The following is a 17,489-nucleotide window of genomic DNA, read 5'->3' as shown; positions in this document are numbered from 1 at the left end:
TATTCAGAAAAAGATGGCAGTGCAGGCATGAAGATCATTTTATTATTATTATTATTATATCATACCACTATGATCTATCATTTTGAAACTATAGTTGTAAAGAAAACTTGACTGATTGTTTCACACACAAAAAGCAGGTGCAGTCAAGAATAGCTCAACTTCGCTTTCATTCAAAGGTAATATGTATTATGCAACGAAGCATTGTGCAATGTTAATGAGGTTTTAATGTTGTGACACTTCAAAGGATCTTATGAAAAAACAAGAACAAAATAATTTATACTCTGTCAAAATCATTACAAACTTTTATTTAGTTTACAAACACGTTTTACATTGCACTTCTTTTTCTTAAGAGTGTTGTTCGTTTGTCCAAACCAAAAACATAAATTGTACGTGTGCATAAAATCTCGTGAATCTTTCGATGGGCTTTCTGAGGCATCATTGCCTCCATGTGAGAACACAAGAACATAAATAACTGTATGAATTAGTATGTATTATGAAGTAAATCTGTGTCTGAAACTCCACAGAAAGTGAAAAAGAACTCTGTTATCAACCAAGATACAAACATTAAAAGTTTCACAAGCATCACTCTGAATCATTTGAAACTTCATCTTCGTCCACCTCTCCACCTCTGCCAGTCTTCTTCACACCGTCTGTGTCACTGTCCAGGGTCTACAGGAAAGAACATGAGAGACATTTCACGACAAGAAGTTATGAATATGTTGGCCGAAAAGCGCCCTGAAGTGAAACAGCCTTGGAGCCCGGCATCAACTGCTAACGTCTGAGCCACTAATCAAAAGCATGAAGGAGACCTCCATCGGTTATCTTATCAGACCGTAGCCCTCCACAGTTTCAACCGCCTTTCTTCTGGCAAGCAGAGTTTAAAGATCATAACGTGTTGACAAGGCAGCAGAAAAATAAAGTGTTACAGTAAAACCTGTTATTTATTTGCATAATTGTTCAGTGCTGATGTGTCCTTGAGAACGTCAGATTACAACTTTTAACTTTTTAAATAATCCCAGTTTATTGTTTCAAAACAATTAACAAAACGTAGCCTGCACAGGTTGCGACAGCGCTCACAGCAGGTTTGACCTCACTGAGGTGCAGTGTTGGGAGTAACGCGTTACAAAAGTAACGCAGTTACAGTAACTTATTACTATTTGCTGTAGCACACTAATATAACACATTGCTTTTAAAATGTTGGTAATATGATCCTCGTTACAGTCTCTGTAACGTGTGTTACTACATGTTTAAACATGATTTTAACACGATTATGTCTTGTCGTCTTTTTTTTTTTTTTTTTTTTTAGAATTTAAGAAAACGCCCCATGACAGAAAAAAATCGATTAGAAAAGTACGAGTTATTTCCTGCTGCTGGAATTCACTAACAGACATAGATTCTACATTAGTGAGATGGACAAACTCCCATTATGCTCAGCTGGTCTGTGTGCGACACGAAGGAAACTGTTGTTCAAAAACACTTCAGGTTCAGGTGGACAGATTTGGACTTCCGAACTTATGTAAAATATTTAGTGTGTGTGACGTTTACGGATTAAATGATCAAACCTGGTTTGGTGGCACTTCTCTTGATGTATGTGAGACTCTATTTGATATGATAACAGGAAAAATGGCAGGTCTCGTCCTCACAGCACATTTTGATTGTTGATAAATCATAAGTTATCTCCATTCAGTGCATGTCATCTTTGTGCCGTGAGCTTGAATTATAAGAGGATAAAAGAATAGAGACAACCAGATAAAGCGATTGTGAGTCTTGTCCTGTCATTAGGCTACAGGTTACATTATAGTGGCTCTCGCTCTGTTGTGTTTCATTTCATTTGGGCTAGACTGAATCGGCCTGAACTTTAAATATCTGCAGCATCTCCATCATAACTTAGTTTCCAATTCTATTGCGCCATGAGGCTCTATTGTGTGTTATGTGAAGTTGTTAGTATCTTTAGGAGCCTATAGTCATTATGCGTCATCACCTCCACTGAATTATCTGCAATAAACTACATTTCAGCTTTTTAGAATGCCAAGTCATATTTATGCGATTATTTCGGTGAAAGCCACTCAAAATACAAAACCTGCGTAACATATTATAATTCAGACAGTAATATTGTAATGTAAGTGATTACTTTAAAATGACAGTAATTAATAATACATTACATTTCGGAAGTAACTTGCCCAACACTGCTGAGGTGTAGTGATGTGCACCGTTTCCTCACAGCCAGTTCAGTTACTGCTCTCAGAAACTTACTGTGCGAAGTTGGCAAGTACAGGTTCTCCTCCATGTCCGAATTGAAAACAGGTTTGTTCAGTGAACCGGTGACGCCAAAATTGCAGTGAAATTTTGTGGGTGTGTTTCTCTTTGTCTTTTCTAACCATGCGATGGACTGACAAAACTCTGCAACCTGCTTTTCAAAGTATGAGGACGTTCGTGGTCAGGTGTGACTGACGAAACGCCGCAATCAAAGAAGACAATATGGCAGCAGAGTGGCGGAGCGATTAGATTGGTCAGTTAGACTTTGTGTTGGTTGACGTACAGTGGTTTGTATCAAGGGATATTATTCACACTACAATGTGTTTGGTGTCCCTCCAACAAGTGTTGGATGCACCACCTAGCAGGCGGTGTTGAAGTCATGCTGACCTGGTTTCAGTGCTGAATTTGTGCCGTGTTTCATTAAAATACTCGATGGAGAGTCCCAGTTACCCGAGTCAGCAGTAGGTGGATGCGACCAATCACCAAGGAGTGGAGTTTACTAAATCATCGGACACCATAAGAAATCAGACAGAGTCCGCCGCACCCCCAGGAGCCAGGGGCACCCCATGCACTCGAGGTGAGACTGAAGAACTTCATTTTAATTTCTGGAGGCACAAGATTTGCTCCATAGACTGGATGTGTAAGAGGCCAATATTGTTTTGAGCGGCACTTTAGTCTTTAAAGTTTGATAAAGACTTTTTCTTTTGACGATTATTTTGTTTGAAGGTCAACATAAATTCTTATGTGTGCTAAATCGAAGTAATACAATTTAAAATTACGGGCAAAATAAAAAGGGTTCAAGTTGTGTTTAAGAAGCACCTCGTCCTCTGACTCCTCTTGCGGGCTTGAAGTTTTCTCTTCTTCCTCCGCATTTTCAGCATCACTTCCTTGTGACCTCTGAGAAAGAATCTCTTCACCCTGCAGGATGTAAAAGTAAATCATTTCAATGCCGTGTGTCTCAATTTAAAGAGCTCCAAGTTGTACATTTCTTTACCTTCAGGTTGCGATTCTTCAGGTTGCCCATCCAAAAGGCCTCCTGACAATTGTTAAGTGTCAGCATGGCCTTTACTCTGTATATAAACAGCTCCAGGCTCTTCTTCACAGCCGGTACGTGGTTGGTCAGGCTGGTATCCTGCTGAATCTGAGCACATTATGACAAAGCTCCAAGGTATTAATATAAGCAGTGTCAAGGAATGGTTCGCTTTCATTTTGCATCGCTGGGTGCAAAAATGATGAATGATAATGAAGAATATTACACATGTAACGCTAATGACAAAAACCATACAATAATAATAATAATAATAATAATAATGCATAGGTTTTATAAAGCGCGTTTCTGGACACTCAAAGATGCTTTACATTGCATTAGTGATTCACTCCATACTCAATGGTGGTAAACTACGTATGTAGCCACAGCTGCCCTGGGGTAGACTGACGGAAGCGAGGCTCCCAATCTGCGCCATCGGCATCAGCCTATTATCTTACAATGACATTTGGACCTAAATGGTAGAATAGAATGCCTTTGTTCAAGATGCTGAAGTCATGTCTGGCCATCTGGGTCTTACTGGACAATAGAACAAAACTATTCATTATTAAACCTGATGAAACGGTTCGATACAGTCAAGGCCACAAGATAACTCGGGGGTGAGGGGTAAAACAACCGATCCTTGACATAATATTCTTGCACGTGAACTGATGGGACGTCTTTTCTGGCTGGAAAAGAGATGTAATTTCCCAAACTGACCAATTGCGTAAAGCCCAGTCCGTTGGGTTTGGCCAAAACCTGGAGGAAAAACTGTTTGAAATCGAAATTCTGGCACTCGAAGGATGTGTCATTCTCTTTGTACGACACTTCTCCAGGGTCCAGCACTGAACATTGCACTTGGGTATCTTTGCTTGATAAAAATGCTAAACTTAAGAAGTAGTTTGGAATTTATTTTGAACAACCGAGCTTAAGATAAAAGGACCGGGTGGAACCAGCGGGCCTCAGGCCGGGTTCCAACAACGAAGACAAGCAGCTACCTTTGAATGTCCACACATGTGATGGAGCTGCCGAGTGCTGAGCTGGAAGGTCTTCAGTAAGCTCTGAACATCCTCCTTAAAAACAAAGAGAATCACACACAGTCAACTCTTTGGCAACACTTACTCTGGATGCTTGAACACAACACACGTGTTTGTTTGAGCTTTATTGTAGATCCTTATTTAAATCATATACAGAACAGAAAAGCAGAAGCTGAAATTTGAGCTCGAAGTCGAAAAAATCCCTCTGAGTGCTTCTGTACCTTCATGTAATCTGTTTTAGGGGTGAGCTTAAAAACATTTTTAAACAACCAAAAGCATTGATATAATATAGTGACTAAAATCACATTACAATTACAAGAAGATTATGAGCAGTTGGGTTATTTTTAACCATATTTTGAATCAAATGCTGAGCAGATCAAATTATTTTGCTTCGGGTAACATAAAATATGATCATATTTATTTTTGTGAATTGGTCCTCGAACATCTGAGAGCACGAACAGTGTCGAACACACATCTGGGGAAGAGAACTACGATGGACAGATTCTCAAAAAGTACATTTTCCATTTCTGTGAGGATATATGACATCTACCTTTTGCCTTTTGAAACTGTAGTCCAGCAGTGGCATCCCCAACTTCAGGAAAGACTCCAGGAAAAGGCGGCCATACTAATAAGGGTCCCAAAATTATAATCAGTAGATAAAAAGATATACAATGGAAATGGATGTGAAGAGAATCGTCAGTGTGCCTCACCTTCAGACAAGCATTAAGGACTGGTCGTGAATCGAACACCTAGAAGAAGATCAAATTAACAAGCAGATGAGCCTCACCGTGACACACGGCTTGTTTACTTTGTTAAAAGACGAAGTAACACCAAAAGATATCTGGACCAACTGAAAATACATGATCACAAACAGGTACATTTACTGCTTCATGGCAACAGTAACAGGTGATTGTACCTTAACAAGGTTGACCAGGATGTGAAAATCTCTGACAGCCAGGTTCCATAAAAGCAGCTTCTTAGTCTGAGTCTAGATCAGGAACACAGGTTACACCATTTCAGTCATAAGAAGCATGAAGGGAGGATTTTTAAATACAAAATACACCAACTGACATGGCACATTTACTGACTGCAAAGCAAAAAGTGGGCAAGGAAGTGATGTCTCTCTTGAAAATAACATTTATAAACGCTACATATAGTATAAAAACTGACTCGTGTGACAACTAATGGCTGACCTCAGTGTTGTCGCTTATTTTGCCAGCGGGAATCTTGCGTATGGCTTTCTCCAGCTCTGCCATCAACACTTTGTAAAATACCAGGAAGGTTTGTCTGAGGACAAAAAGACTCAGAAGGTAAGCGAGAACAAGCATCATCAGAGCGTCAGACAGGACGACGACGGCACATGGATCTGTCCTCCTCATTTATATGAATCCTGCACTGCACAGTGAGAAGAGCACAAATTGACGGCGGCGGTGAGGTTCTACCTGCTGAGAGTGGGCCAGGAAGCAGAGCACTCATCTTTTGAAGCGTTGAGGATTTCAGGGACTCCTTTTCCAGCAATTTCCTCCACTGCCTTCAGAACGTCATCAACATGTTCCAGGTAGACGCTGCAGAAAAGCCAGTTTATGTTTGTGTAGGGTAAGAAATATGTCAAACTGCAACTATGAGGTTTGTCACGGTGCTCTGTGTTCTGTTACGCAGATGGCACAAACGTTAGTGGGGCTATTATAGTAGCAAACATTATTTGTGCATGCATGTGAAGGATCGTGTGCATCATCATTTGTGTGTGTACTTTGTTCTGTGCATGCGCACTTAGGTTTGTGCTTAGAAACACATTCACATTTGTGTAAAATTATTTGAACGTGTTTAATTGGACTCGTGCGTCTCTACAAGGTCCCGTGAATATCTCCGTCTCCCCTTCCACCTCTACCACCTCCCGCCTCTAAATCAGCTGGATTTTAACAAGTAGATTTTGCTAATCCTCCACCATGACAGCAGATTTGTCCATTAACGTGGGTTTTCTTTGTCCTGTGCTAGGACCGGAAGGCGAGACATGAAATGTCCGTTTGTTGGAAGACTTTGAAGCACTACTGCGTGGAATTTGCATGATTTCTCCACCTGAGTTTTCTCTGGGTGTTTCAGTTCGAGGCTATTTGTGAACATGCAATTGTCCATTAGTGCAGGTGTGAGTGTGTGTGAGCGTCTATCTGGCTCTCCGCGATGGACCGCCCCCCTCTATGGCCACAGTCAGCATCCCACAATGTGAATTGGATAAAGCAGGATAGAAAGTTTATGGATGTTCACTTTTTAGTGGATTTATAAAAGACAGCATTTTCATCTGTATTGAAGTTTTTACTTATTTTTATGTGTTTATATGTGATCAAATGTCATTCAGGCTCTAACTCAAGCACAGTGATTGCCGGCCATTTTTTCTATATTTGTCGAGTACAAATGGGCCATTTTTGATGTGCAGACACACCTAAGCAGAGTGTGAAGTGCTTTGTTGAATGTGTTCCCTCGCTCTCTCTCCCCACTGGCTGTCACCCAGTTTTGGCTCAGGAAACCACGTGCAAGGGAAGCTAGGAAGAAAAACATGTCAATTACAATCAAAGTCTGTTAGATTGTGGATAAGTAACTTCAAATGAGGCGACGTATTGGCCTGACCGGTCTGCTCTCTGTAGGCAGCCGAGTTTCCTCCTCTCTCAGACACAGTAGACAGAAGCTGAGAGAGACACAGGGCTGTGCTGAGACTCGGAAGTGTGCTCCGGAAGTTCAACAGGTACTCAAAACTGTGTCTGAAAAAAAAAATAAGAAAAAGGGGGAAATATTCAATCTTTTATCACACAGAAACAAAATAATTAATGCTGACTCGACATGTTCCCTGCTTGGTTGGATAACAGTTTTCACTGTGACTGTTTCTAATGGTAATTGGCTACAGTTGACAATGAAGCCTTTCTTCCAGAGAATCATGCTCTTTTGGTACAAAAACAAATTTAAAAAAAATGTAGTTTAATCAAATTATAGTTAGTCTTATTTGGTGCTGAAGGTGTAATCTCTCACTTAGCCAGTTGCTCCAGATCTAACTCGGCTCCTCCTTCTTTGATGCGTCCAGCCAGAACTCCTAGTGCCTTCTTCAGTAAGCTCCGCTGTCCCGGCTGACTAAACCCAGACCTGGCGCACGCGCAAAGGATCACATCAGTCGCAAACTTCGTCTCCGACAAGAAAGAAGGAGTTTGCTTCAAAGTTAACCGATATGCTCGGCCTCACCAGCTGAACATCGTGTTCAGGACCTGCAGGAGCAGCTGGTAGCATGAAGACATCAACTGGTACTCCTGCACATCCGTGGCAGGACCGTCCACAACGCCGTGGTTCTCAGACAGCACAGCCTGAGGACACAGAAATGCAGACATTGAACTATTACAAGAGAGGAGACATGTCCTGAAGAGTTTGGAGGGTGCAGAGTTTTGTACCTGAAAATGGTTGTGGCAATTCTCCAGGTGTGTGCAGAGAGCAGGCATCAGCTGAACACAACAGTTGGCAATATCTTTGGAGGTCCTCTGTTGTAGGTGGGAGAAGCCAACACTCCTGTCAGTCCTTGCCTGAATTAAAAGAACAGTTCATTAGGGTTTCATAGCAGTTGTTGCTCATCATGTTATAAATGTCACTTGCCAAAGAGCTTTGTCACACCCTGTGATGGAAAATGGAACTTTATCAACCATGAACTTCCACACCTCCATCCAAAAACGTAGGAAAGTAATGAGTATCATAATAAATGAACTATTATGAAACTATAATTCACTGATTGTGTCATGAGAGAGCCGTTTTCCCCCTCAGGGTCAGTGTTAAATTGCTGCGCATCGTGGCTTACTCTGAGGAAAGGCACTCTCTTGGTTGGGGAAGCAGCGAGGCTGAACTCCAGCTTACGATGCATATCCTCCAGGAGGAAGATGAGCTCAGCCGGACCCAGCAAAACCTCCTCTCGCACCTGGGAAATGATGACTTAATAAATCAAACATCTGGGAAGTAGAATGAAATATGCAATTTAAGGGGGGAGGGACACTTTTAATTGTTTTACTTACATTGGTGTGAAGCTCCGAGTCGAGCAGCGAGCGTGAAAACAAACCACACTGCAGGACACTGAGCACCTCCATGTCCAGCTCCCGGAAGAACGGTCTGTAGGCCGCCAGGCTGACACTGGGCCGGTTCTCCTTTTCTTTCTCCTTTTCGGGCTGCTCCTTCGGCACAAGCGGAATCACACTTGTCACACTTTTGTGGCAGTCATGTCGTTTCTAAACCGAAGCATGTGAGGGGATCAGTGTTTACCTGCTGAGTTTCCTCGGTTTCATTCGTGTCCTCAGTCTGAGAGCTCCTTTCAGAGGAATTCTTCCTGGAGGCTTTCCTCTTCCTTCCTGTGCCATCTACATAACATATGCAAGTTACATTTCGGACTTCAAAAGTCTGAATTTGTGGCTTCCCCGCAGTTGGAGCTTGGTGCGTCAATGTTCAAAATTCACTTGGATGTTAATTGGGTTATAATTCTGTTATTTGGCCTCATGATACTCATTAGTTTATTGAAGAAACCTTGAATTACAGTGAAGACTCTCATAAGGCGTTTATCACTTCCTGATTCTATCTTCACTTCCATGAACGGCCTGAATTTGATTGGAGTCATTCAAACTGGCCTGGGTCCATTTTTGAAAATCTCATGATCACATAATTAGATTACAACTGATTAAGATATATGCATCGTTACCTTTTTTGGTCTTATTCACATGAGCAGCGGCGCCAAGTACAATCCCATCCGTGTGTTCTCCATCAAAGTTGCAGACAGGTGGAACAAAACCAGGTGTGCCTGGAGCATCAAGAAAGTTCACTTTTAGTTGGACACACTAGGTCGACCCTCAGACTTTTCATTAGTGCTGCAGCAAGAACAAACCTGCCAGAGCCCTTTCCAACAGCGTCTGCAGGTAAGTGATGTTCTGCAGACGAGTCATCACCTTCATCTTCATCTCAGTTCCTTTCTGGCTGCAGAACGCGTTCACCACCTGTGAAAAACGCACAGCTGAAGGCACACGTCGCTTGTTTGAATGATCAAAACTTGTCCGTTTCTTCCCAACATGCAGTTACCTCTCTGAACCAGTTGATGGTATGAAAGAGCAAAGTACAGAGGAACTCTTTCTCGGCTTTCGACAGGCTCTCCACTTTCTCCACCACGTCCATGTCAGTCAGTATCAGAGGGCACCCTGTGAAACAGCAAGATGTAAGAAGAGAGCTATAACGCTGCCGCAGCCATTGAGAAGAGACAATTCTGTGTCTCAGAGGGATGTGTCACTTCTGGCTCCCTCACCCAGAAGCCCGTCAATCTCCTCCAGGTCTCCTTGATATTGTTTCTCCTCGCAGAGCCTCAGGAGACGAAAAAAAGGAGACAAGCAGAGCGGCGAGATCTGTCTGCTCCCAAAGGACACAAGCAATTAGTCCAAAATCCCGTCAATCAAACATACATTTGAATTTCGTCACACATTCTTATCAATGCTCTCATTTCTCTCTCCATTTTTCTTTTAAATAGAAATGATCTAAGTAAAATTTGAATGAGCTGAAAGAAAGAATCTCCTTCCAACTGACTTTTGTGCTTTCTTGGTTTCATTTTGGTGCTCTCCTTTATTCTGGATGTCTGCCACCAGCAGAGGCAACAAGTTGATGGCAATGCCCCCCTGAGTATCCTCCTCATCCAGATTGTACATCACGCGAGGCGGAAGGAGATACGAACTGAAGCAAACAGGCCAGATGGATTTAATATACATCTTTTGTATGAGTAAATGTCCAATCACAGTGATAATAATAATAATTAAAAAAAATAAATGGAACTCACCTTTTTATATCTGGGCCCAGGTCTACTACAAAATCCCTTTCAAAGTCATTTAAGACAGTCTTTCCAATCATTTCCTGACCATGGGAGGAAAATAAGAGGAGACGTGGCTCAGTTTGATCTAAAACAACACATGCAGAACGTAGTGTAAGTCACTGAGACATACCTGCACCTGAGGGTCCAGAGTGGAGGTCAGAATGAGGTTGGCCAGCTCATCGTAATACAGAGCTGCAGCCTCAGGAGAGCTTTCACTGCTCCACTTCACCAGCTCCAACAGGCCAGTCACCTGCAGCCAGACAAATACAATACAGGTTCAGCTCCAGTCCACAAATGCTTAGCAAATATTTACAAGTTTCCTAACCCTTACTTATATTACATTAAACTATATAAGCTGAGATGTGTCACTCTCAGGAGAATCAAAAATGTCCTTGCTTCTATTATAACTCATCTACAGGGAGGTTGAAAGTAGAGATGTGCCAATGTGACTGTGTGAAACATGAATATCTAAAGCAAAGGTTTGAAAGACATTTAGTGTTTTTTTTTACTGCCTTGAGCAGACCTTCATCCTAAACTCAACCTTATTGGAAGTCATACAAATGTTGGGGGGAAAGAAAGATGGAAAAAGACTGCACATTAGTAACTTGTGGGAATTCAAAAGCTTTTCGGAATTAAAGTGTCAACATGAAGACAAAGGATCGTTCGGCTGCCTGCTAGTACAAGTGAGGCATCAAGATCTTATTTGTGCTTCAATGCGAGGATGCAGAAACATTACCTGGAGATTCAGTTTCATGAGATTTCACAGTAAATCTAACTGCAGAGTGATTCTTCATAGGAAGCATTTGTTCAAATACACAAAACAAGAAAAAAACTATGAAGAATACCCAACATGGTCGGGTGGGAGGCTTCTCCTTGTTAAACCACAAACATAAGACACTGTCAAAGTGGTATTTAATATCCACGTATGTACCTGTCTTAACATCTCCTGGCTCAATGACTGGTTCTGTGATTCCTTTAATTTTGGCCTGAGAAAAAAGTAGAAGACAAGTCAGTGTAATAAAGATGGAGGGACTTCTATATATATATATATATATATATATATAAAAATGATGACAGAAAAACATTCCCCCACCCCAGAGCGCCCATGCTGCCAACAACCATCACTGCGCCGATGATGCCAATGCGCTTGTACTTGGGCACTGTGCTGGAGAGCTGCTTGCGGATCACGATGTGCATATCATCCTGAGGGAGCAAACAAAGAAACAGAGCGACGTGTTGTTGGCAGGTGGATAATAAAGTGATACAGACTGTGAGTTGCCTCAGATTATTGCGTCTCTGGACGTAAACCTGAATGTGAGATCCTTGCTGATGTTGCCCGAACGCCAGCCGGCTCAGAAATTGGAAGAGGGTGCGAATCTGCTGGGGACTGAGGTTGTCCATGTAGTCCAAGATTCCCTGTTTGTCACATATGATCAGACAAAAAGGTTTATTTCTGTGTCGCCTGGTGTCCGAGCCTTCCAGGATTTAAGAGCAAGGGGTCGTAATTTCTGAGATGAAAACAATTATTTCAGCCTAATAGCATACCCAATGTATGTGCATTTGAATATCAATGTCAGCAAGAAGATATACATGAAAGTCGAGCAGAGCTCCAAATATGGGTCAGTTATATTTGTCATAACCGTAGCACTTACACCATTTTCTAAAACTTACCAGAGAGCTGAGAAATTTTGCTTTATTTTTTTTTTCCCACATAAACAATCACTACAAAGGCCTCAAAAGGGAAGATCCTCCAGTGCTTCACATTTGTTACACGAGCGTCTCAGTAACATTGAAAACACACAGTTGAAGTTATCTTGGAGGAAAGTGACAGAAGCCCTCACTTCGTACATGAAACCGTTAAACTGAGACGTGCAGCAAATCCAACTTGACCAATCGGGACAATTTAAAAAATTTTTTTAAATCAGATGATTTAAGTTGAAGTGACCCGAAAAGCTGAACAGATTGAACACTGGGGGAAATCTGCAGCCTACAATGTTCGCATTTATTCATTACCTTGGCAAAAACAGCATAAAGAGCCATTTCTGAAGGTTTTTCAGTCACCAGGCCACAGAGCAGCTCCAGAGCCGTGTCCACCTCCCCGCCAACGCCACTGCACACGTGGGTCACCAGAGAGCCCACCACCTCCTGGGAAAACCCCCCAAAAAACAAAATCAAAACCATGCCGATGTCTTTGCATCAAGAAATCCGGGTGCAGGTTTGACCTTCGACCCACCTGATGGCAGTAGCAATCAAACGCAGCGAATGAGTGTCGGTACATCTGGGCACCAAACGGCACCATGCAGGGGTCGGGCGAGCGCAGCAGACTCTGAGCTAAAGCCAGTATGGAGGGAAACTGCCCCCGCATGACCTACAATTACCAAAAAAAAAAAAAAAATGTTTTCGATTCTCTTCCTTCACAATAAACGCTACTGCTTTAAAGCGTGCGGACCCACCTGGGCAAAGTCCCGGAAGCTTTTCTGGAGCAAAGTCTCTTGGATGAGTCCGGTCCGTATTTTGGCCTTCAGCATTCTCTCCACAGCGCGGCGGCTCTGGTTGGCGTTGGTGGAGTGGAGGATGAGCAGCACCAGCAGATCGATGACCTGAGTGTTTCAAAAAGTTGGATCTCGAATTAGAAAATGACACGACATCCACCGCACGGTGGACATCAGCACATCGATAAGAAAACTGTCGGATTTGTATCAATACACAAGAATCTACATCACATAGAACTGTTGGGACAAATGTATAGTTTTTAATATTATCCATGTAATTATTACGAGTTGCATCAGGATCCTGGTCACTTTGGTCCACAATACAGGAGCATGTTAATTAATTAAGATGGGGTTTTTTTTACCCCAAAACTTAATTCAGTGAAACTTGAAATGTCTGAGAACTTTTTAGTTCTTACATTTTGATTGTTTAAAAAAAAATAATGAACTTTTCTGAGACGAGACACTGAAAGCTGAACTCACCCGATGGTCCTCCGCTTCGTCCACAGATTCAATCGCCTGATCACAGGAAACAGAGAGCGTTTTGGAGAAAACACTAACATTTCTATGTTTAGAAAAAATAAATCAAATTGGTGGATTTGACTCTCTGTGTCATGATGTTACATTTGTTTTATGGCGCGTGGGTTCTCTTTTGAGTTCATTTGGTGGTGTTAGTGCGCCACCTACTGGCAGCAGGATTGCCACTACTCTGTTACTGTTCCTGGTCAGTTGCTGTGTAGGAGGAGAGGGAGTTATATCGCTGAAGTGAGTGTTGGGCATTGTTGCACAATTACAAATATTTTGGAGAATGTTTAGTATGATTACGTGTTCATGTGAGTTCGTCGTTAAACTGCCTGTAGGTGTGGAAGTGTGTGTGATTTTCTTTGTTTCTGTGTTTTCTGTGACGACCTTTCCAGGATTTACCCTGGATGTATGTCAACGTATACATGCAGGCGCCTTTCCTCGCCCCCTCCGACATTCTTCATGTTACAGGAGTGACTGCAGTGTGCACACGTGTGGCCGCGGTGTCACGTTAAGTCCATACCTTTATCCAAGCCTCAGAGATGCTTTTCTGGAACTGGACTGCAGACTTGATGCAGTCCAGTATCAACCCGACGCTGTCCTGACTGCTGCCAGCCGCCGTCGACGAGGAGGAGGAGGCCGACCTGCTGACGACCAAAGAAATCATGAACACGTGAATCTGGAAGCGTCCTAATTACCCATCCCGACATCGGGCTGCACCAGGGAGAGAGATCTGGCTTCTTACGCTGCTGCTGTTGCTTTGCTCTTCACTCGGCTCTGAGAGGCCTGCAGCACAAGAGGAAGGACACACTGCTCCAGCTCCAGCTTGTTGCGGAGGTTACACACCACCTGCACAGAAGGAGAAACGCCAAACTTACTGGTGTCCAATAAAAAAAACTTTTTTAAAAAAAAAAACAACAACAAAGAAGTGAGTGCTTATTTTGCTGTGGGAAAGACCTCGTAAGCATCAGAAGCTGAGACGGAGTGAAGGATGAAGTTCACAACAACAGGAAGGTCCTCAAGTTGCACAGCAGCCAGTGTGGCCATAACAGCTCCGCGGACCTGAGAGAGCAGACGTGTGAGAGAATAACCAGCAGCTTGAGAGTGAGTGTGTGTGTGTGTGTGTGTGTGTGTGTGTGTGTGTGTGTGTGTGTGTGTGTGTGTGTGTGTGTGTGTGTGTGTGTGTGTGTGTGTGTGTGTGTGTGTGTGTGTGTGTGTGTGTGTGTGTGTGTGTGCGCGCGTGTTACCTCCGTCAGTAATGAGGAACTGAGGTTGAGGCTGGACAGGGCGTCCAGGATGGGGACGGTCAGCTGAGTGTTTTCCTGCAGCAGAGCGCTTCAGAGAGGGACGAGAGCGACGACGTTAAAATCTGCGCGCGAGCATCAGCGGCTGAGGGACACTGAGTGAACGTACTGGAGCTCCCGAGCTGTGTCGTTGTGTTGGGAGTCCTCCAGGATTTCCGGCAGACTGGTGATGATGTCGCGCTGAACTTCTACCGGAGCCACCGACACCAGCTCCATCAGCTTCGAGGCCAACTCCTGAGAGACGGAGCGAAATGAAAGAAACACAGTTCAGTTTTTAATCCACTGTGTTGTCGTAATGCTGCCCAATGACTGACACACAGACGTGTAACAAAAGGCGTTTCACCTTGGTGTCCACGACTCTGTCGAGCCATTTCAGCTGGTTGATTACGAGGCGCGGGACCCCGAGACCTCCGTCAGCGGCACTGCGAGTTATAAAGTAGGATCACGTTGAGGAAAATCTTCTGAAGATGCACACGCGGTACAATAAATGCCGTGGAAGTGGAAACTGCTGACCTATCGAACATGAACTCGGGAAGCTTCTCCAGCAAAGTGTTGATGATCAAAGTCTGAAAAACAGAGTGTTACGTTACCACACACACACACACACACACACACACACACACACACACACACACACACACACACACACACACACACACACACACACACACACACACACACACACACACACACACACACACACACACACACACACACACACACACACACACACACACACACACACACACACACACACACACACACACACACACACACACACACACACACACACACACACACACACACACACAACAGCTAAAACCTGGAGGTTTATGATTCTGTCTTTTACCTGCAACGTCTCGATCCCCAGCAGCGCTCGCAGCACGCTCTCCTGGAAGGAGCTGGCAGAGCTGCAGCACAGAACGCCACTGTGTTTCATCATCATCATCATCATCATCATCATCATGTAGTGGCAGGTTGGGTTGTGTGACATTTACCTGGCGTCTCCATCAGACAGTTGTGGAACACATGGAAGGAGGCAGTTCCTGAACCTGTCGGTATCTTCTATATAAGACTCCAGGCCAGTGATGAATTCCTGTATGATCTGCTCAAAAAAACCAAATAAGAATTATAATAATAATAATTAAACATGAGAGATTAACTCAGATTTTCTCATTCATTTGAGAAGCACCGGAATGGCTACAACAGGGGTGTCAAACAAAGGGTACAGTCTTTAATCTGACCCGCAGGATCACACAACTGAGGGGTAAATAATTTAAAATGCTCTTATCTTTCTTAAAAATGTTAAACTAGTTTGGGGTTTCTTTGTTGTTTTTTTTTAATTGCCTTAAACTACTTTTCCCTTACATATCCATCCCTCTTTGCACAGAAACAAGAGAAAAGCATATTAAAGTTTATGATGTTCTGAGGTGGCGCAGTGGTGAGAGGGGAGGTTGTGGGTTCAATTACCTGTGTGGAGTTTGCATGTTCTCACCCCATGTGTGCGTAGGCACTCTGGTCTCGGTCCAAAAACATGCATGCGAGGTTAATTGGTGGTCATAAATTGCCCCGAGGTGTGAATGTGAGAGTGTGTGACCTGTCCGGGTGTATCCTGCCCTCGCCCATAGTGAGCTGGGGTTGGCTCTAATACCTCAAGATGGATGGATGGATGGATGGATGGATGGATGGATGGATGGATGGATGGATGGATGGATGGATGGATAGATAGATGGAGAATTGTTGTGGAGTTTCTATGTCTTGCATGCAACCCTCCAGTTGGATCCCACCTGGTTGATATGAAGGGTTAAAACTGACCCCAGTGATCTGAGCTCTGGTTTCTACTCACCCCGGGGTACTGAGGACTCCTCTGCAGCTGCTGCTGCATCCGCCTCTGGAAAACCACCTGGTCAACAGCTGGAGGAGGAAACACACCATCAGTGGCGGTGAAGCTGTGGTGTCCTGTTTGGACCTGGCAGGCGGTCCGTCCCATCCTGACCCGGGGTCTATACCGATCTGATTGGGGGCTCCGCAGGTCTTCAGGGTGACGCCTGCCTTCCTCAGGAAGTCACCAAACACGCCTTCACTCGTCTCCTCCTGGACGGTTTGTTTAGTCTGACGACCGGTGTTGCGGCTCTTCTTCGCCTCTTAAAATAAATAAAAGGATTAAAAAAATAAATTAAAAAAATAAAAAATTTATTCTGGCCATATTCTCATTGTGGTGGCTGTTTGTGATGTGAAACTTACTCGCGGCTGTGTCAGTGCCTCCTGATTTATCCACAGAGGATCGTCTTTTTTTACGCATCATCTGGTGAAAATGGAAAAGTTTAATCAAACAGTGAAGCAGGTTAGCGTCTACACAGGAAAACAAACTACCAAGAAAACTTCTCAGTTCATCTTTACCCACCAGGCACAACATAAACAAGGAGTTAAGTGTGTGACATACCGCGGTGTGGAGTTAATGTGGGCTGACGATGTTATTCAAAGTGATAAAAAAAAGGGTTTCACCGAGACGACGAGAAACTAAAGTTACAAAACAAACTTCCGCGCCACTAGTTTAGTAGCGCGTCATAGTGAAGGCGCTTGTTTTCTACATGTTTGGGAATTTGTGAGGCGGTGTTGACATTTTAGCCGTCTAAAAAATAGAGGAGCTCTTAACGGGGCACGCTGTATTAGAAAACAAACCACACCAATGCAGCTGCGTCACAGTACACCGAGTCAAGATGTATCCGCACCCGTGTCATCCTCTTCGTCAAAAGGAGAAAGTAGAACAGACTGCAGCGCCACCGCCGAATAACTAGAAAATACAGACAGTAATTGTTACATTTCTTAGATTGTTGTCGGTTGCATCTGAAAGCCCTGTTGGTAAAATACCCAGATGAATAGACGTTTCAAAAAAGTTTAGATTAGATAGATTTTTTTTAATTTGCCTTTATTGTCAATGTGCATCAAATGCAGACATTTTATTGGCCATGTCTGACAGTAGCAGAGTGACAGTCA

The 17,489-nt window shown here is 43.3% G+C and overlaps 1 protein-coding gene across 1 annotated transcript; it reads right to left on the bottom strand.

The window, feature by feature from the left end:
• Window positions 1-276: 276 nt before the first annotated feature.
• Window positions 277-16,378, bottom strand: fancd2 (FA complementation group D2). Its single transcript, XM_080462155.1, has 41 exons — window positions 16,339-16,378; window positions 15,491-15,597; window positions 15,343-15,403; window positions 15,006-15,058; window positions 14,836-14,914; window positions 14,602-14,726; window positions 14,436-14,523; window positions 14,146-14,250; window positions 13,934-14,037; window positions 13,712-13,832; window positions 13,150-13,185; window positions 12,631-12,777; window positions 12,411-12,545; window positions 12,191-12,322; window positions 11,486-11,593; window positions 11,271-11,380; window positions 11,109-11,163; window positions 10,308-10,427; window positions 10,145-10,218; window positions 9,898-10,041; window positions 9,623-9,723; window positions 9,403-9,518; window positions 9,212-9,320; window positions 9,029-9,127; window positions 8,599-8,693; window positions 8,355-8,504; window positions 8,144-8,260; window positions 7,746-7,874; window positions 7,543-7,661; window positions 7,336-7,446; window positions 6,940-7,070; window positions 6,755-6,854; window positions 5,760-5,882; window positions 5,511-5,604; window positions 5,234-5,305; window positions 5,028-5,066; window positions 4,868-4,942; window positions 4,279-4,353; window positions 3,251-3,397; window positions 3,076-3,174; window positions 277-669 (listed from the first exon to the last, which is right to left on the bottom strand). The coding sequence occupies exons 1-41, from the start codon at window positions 16,375-16,377 to the stop codon at window positions 583-585; spliced, it is 4,131 nt and encodes a 1,376-aa protein (XP_080318281.1). The 5' UTR covers window position 16,378; the 3' UTR covers window positions 277-582.
• Window positions 16,379-17,489: the final 1,111 nt, after the last annotated feature.

Source organism: Lipophrys pholis (genome assembly GCF_963383615.2).
Source record: "Lipophrys pholis genome assembly, chromosome: 4".
NCBI lineage: Eukaryota > Metazoa > Chordata > Actinopteri > Blenniiformes > Blenniidae > Lipophrys > Lipophrys pholis.
Note: the sequence above shows the minus strand (reverse complement) of the source record. Positions and strands in the feature narration are given on the sequence as shown.

Excerpts from the sequence above, each read along its gene's own strand:
- fancd2 (XM_080462155.1), bottom strand. The coding sequence starts at position 16,377 with ATGCAGCAGCAGCTGCAGAGGAGTCCTCAGTACCCCGGG. Across the intron at positions 5,605-5,759 it reads TCCTGGCCCACTCTCAGCAG|ACAAACCTTCCTGGTATTTT; the intron begins GTAGAACCTCAC and ends TTTTGTCCTCAG. Across the intron at positions 3,398-4,278 it reads ACATGTGTGGACATTCAAAG|ATTCAGCAGGATACCAGCCT; the intron begins GTAGCTGCTTGT and ends TAATGTGCTCAG.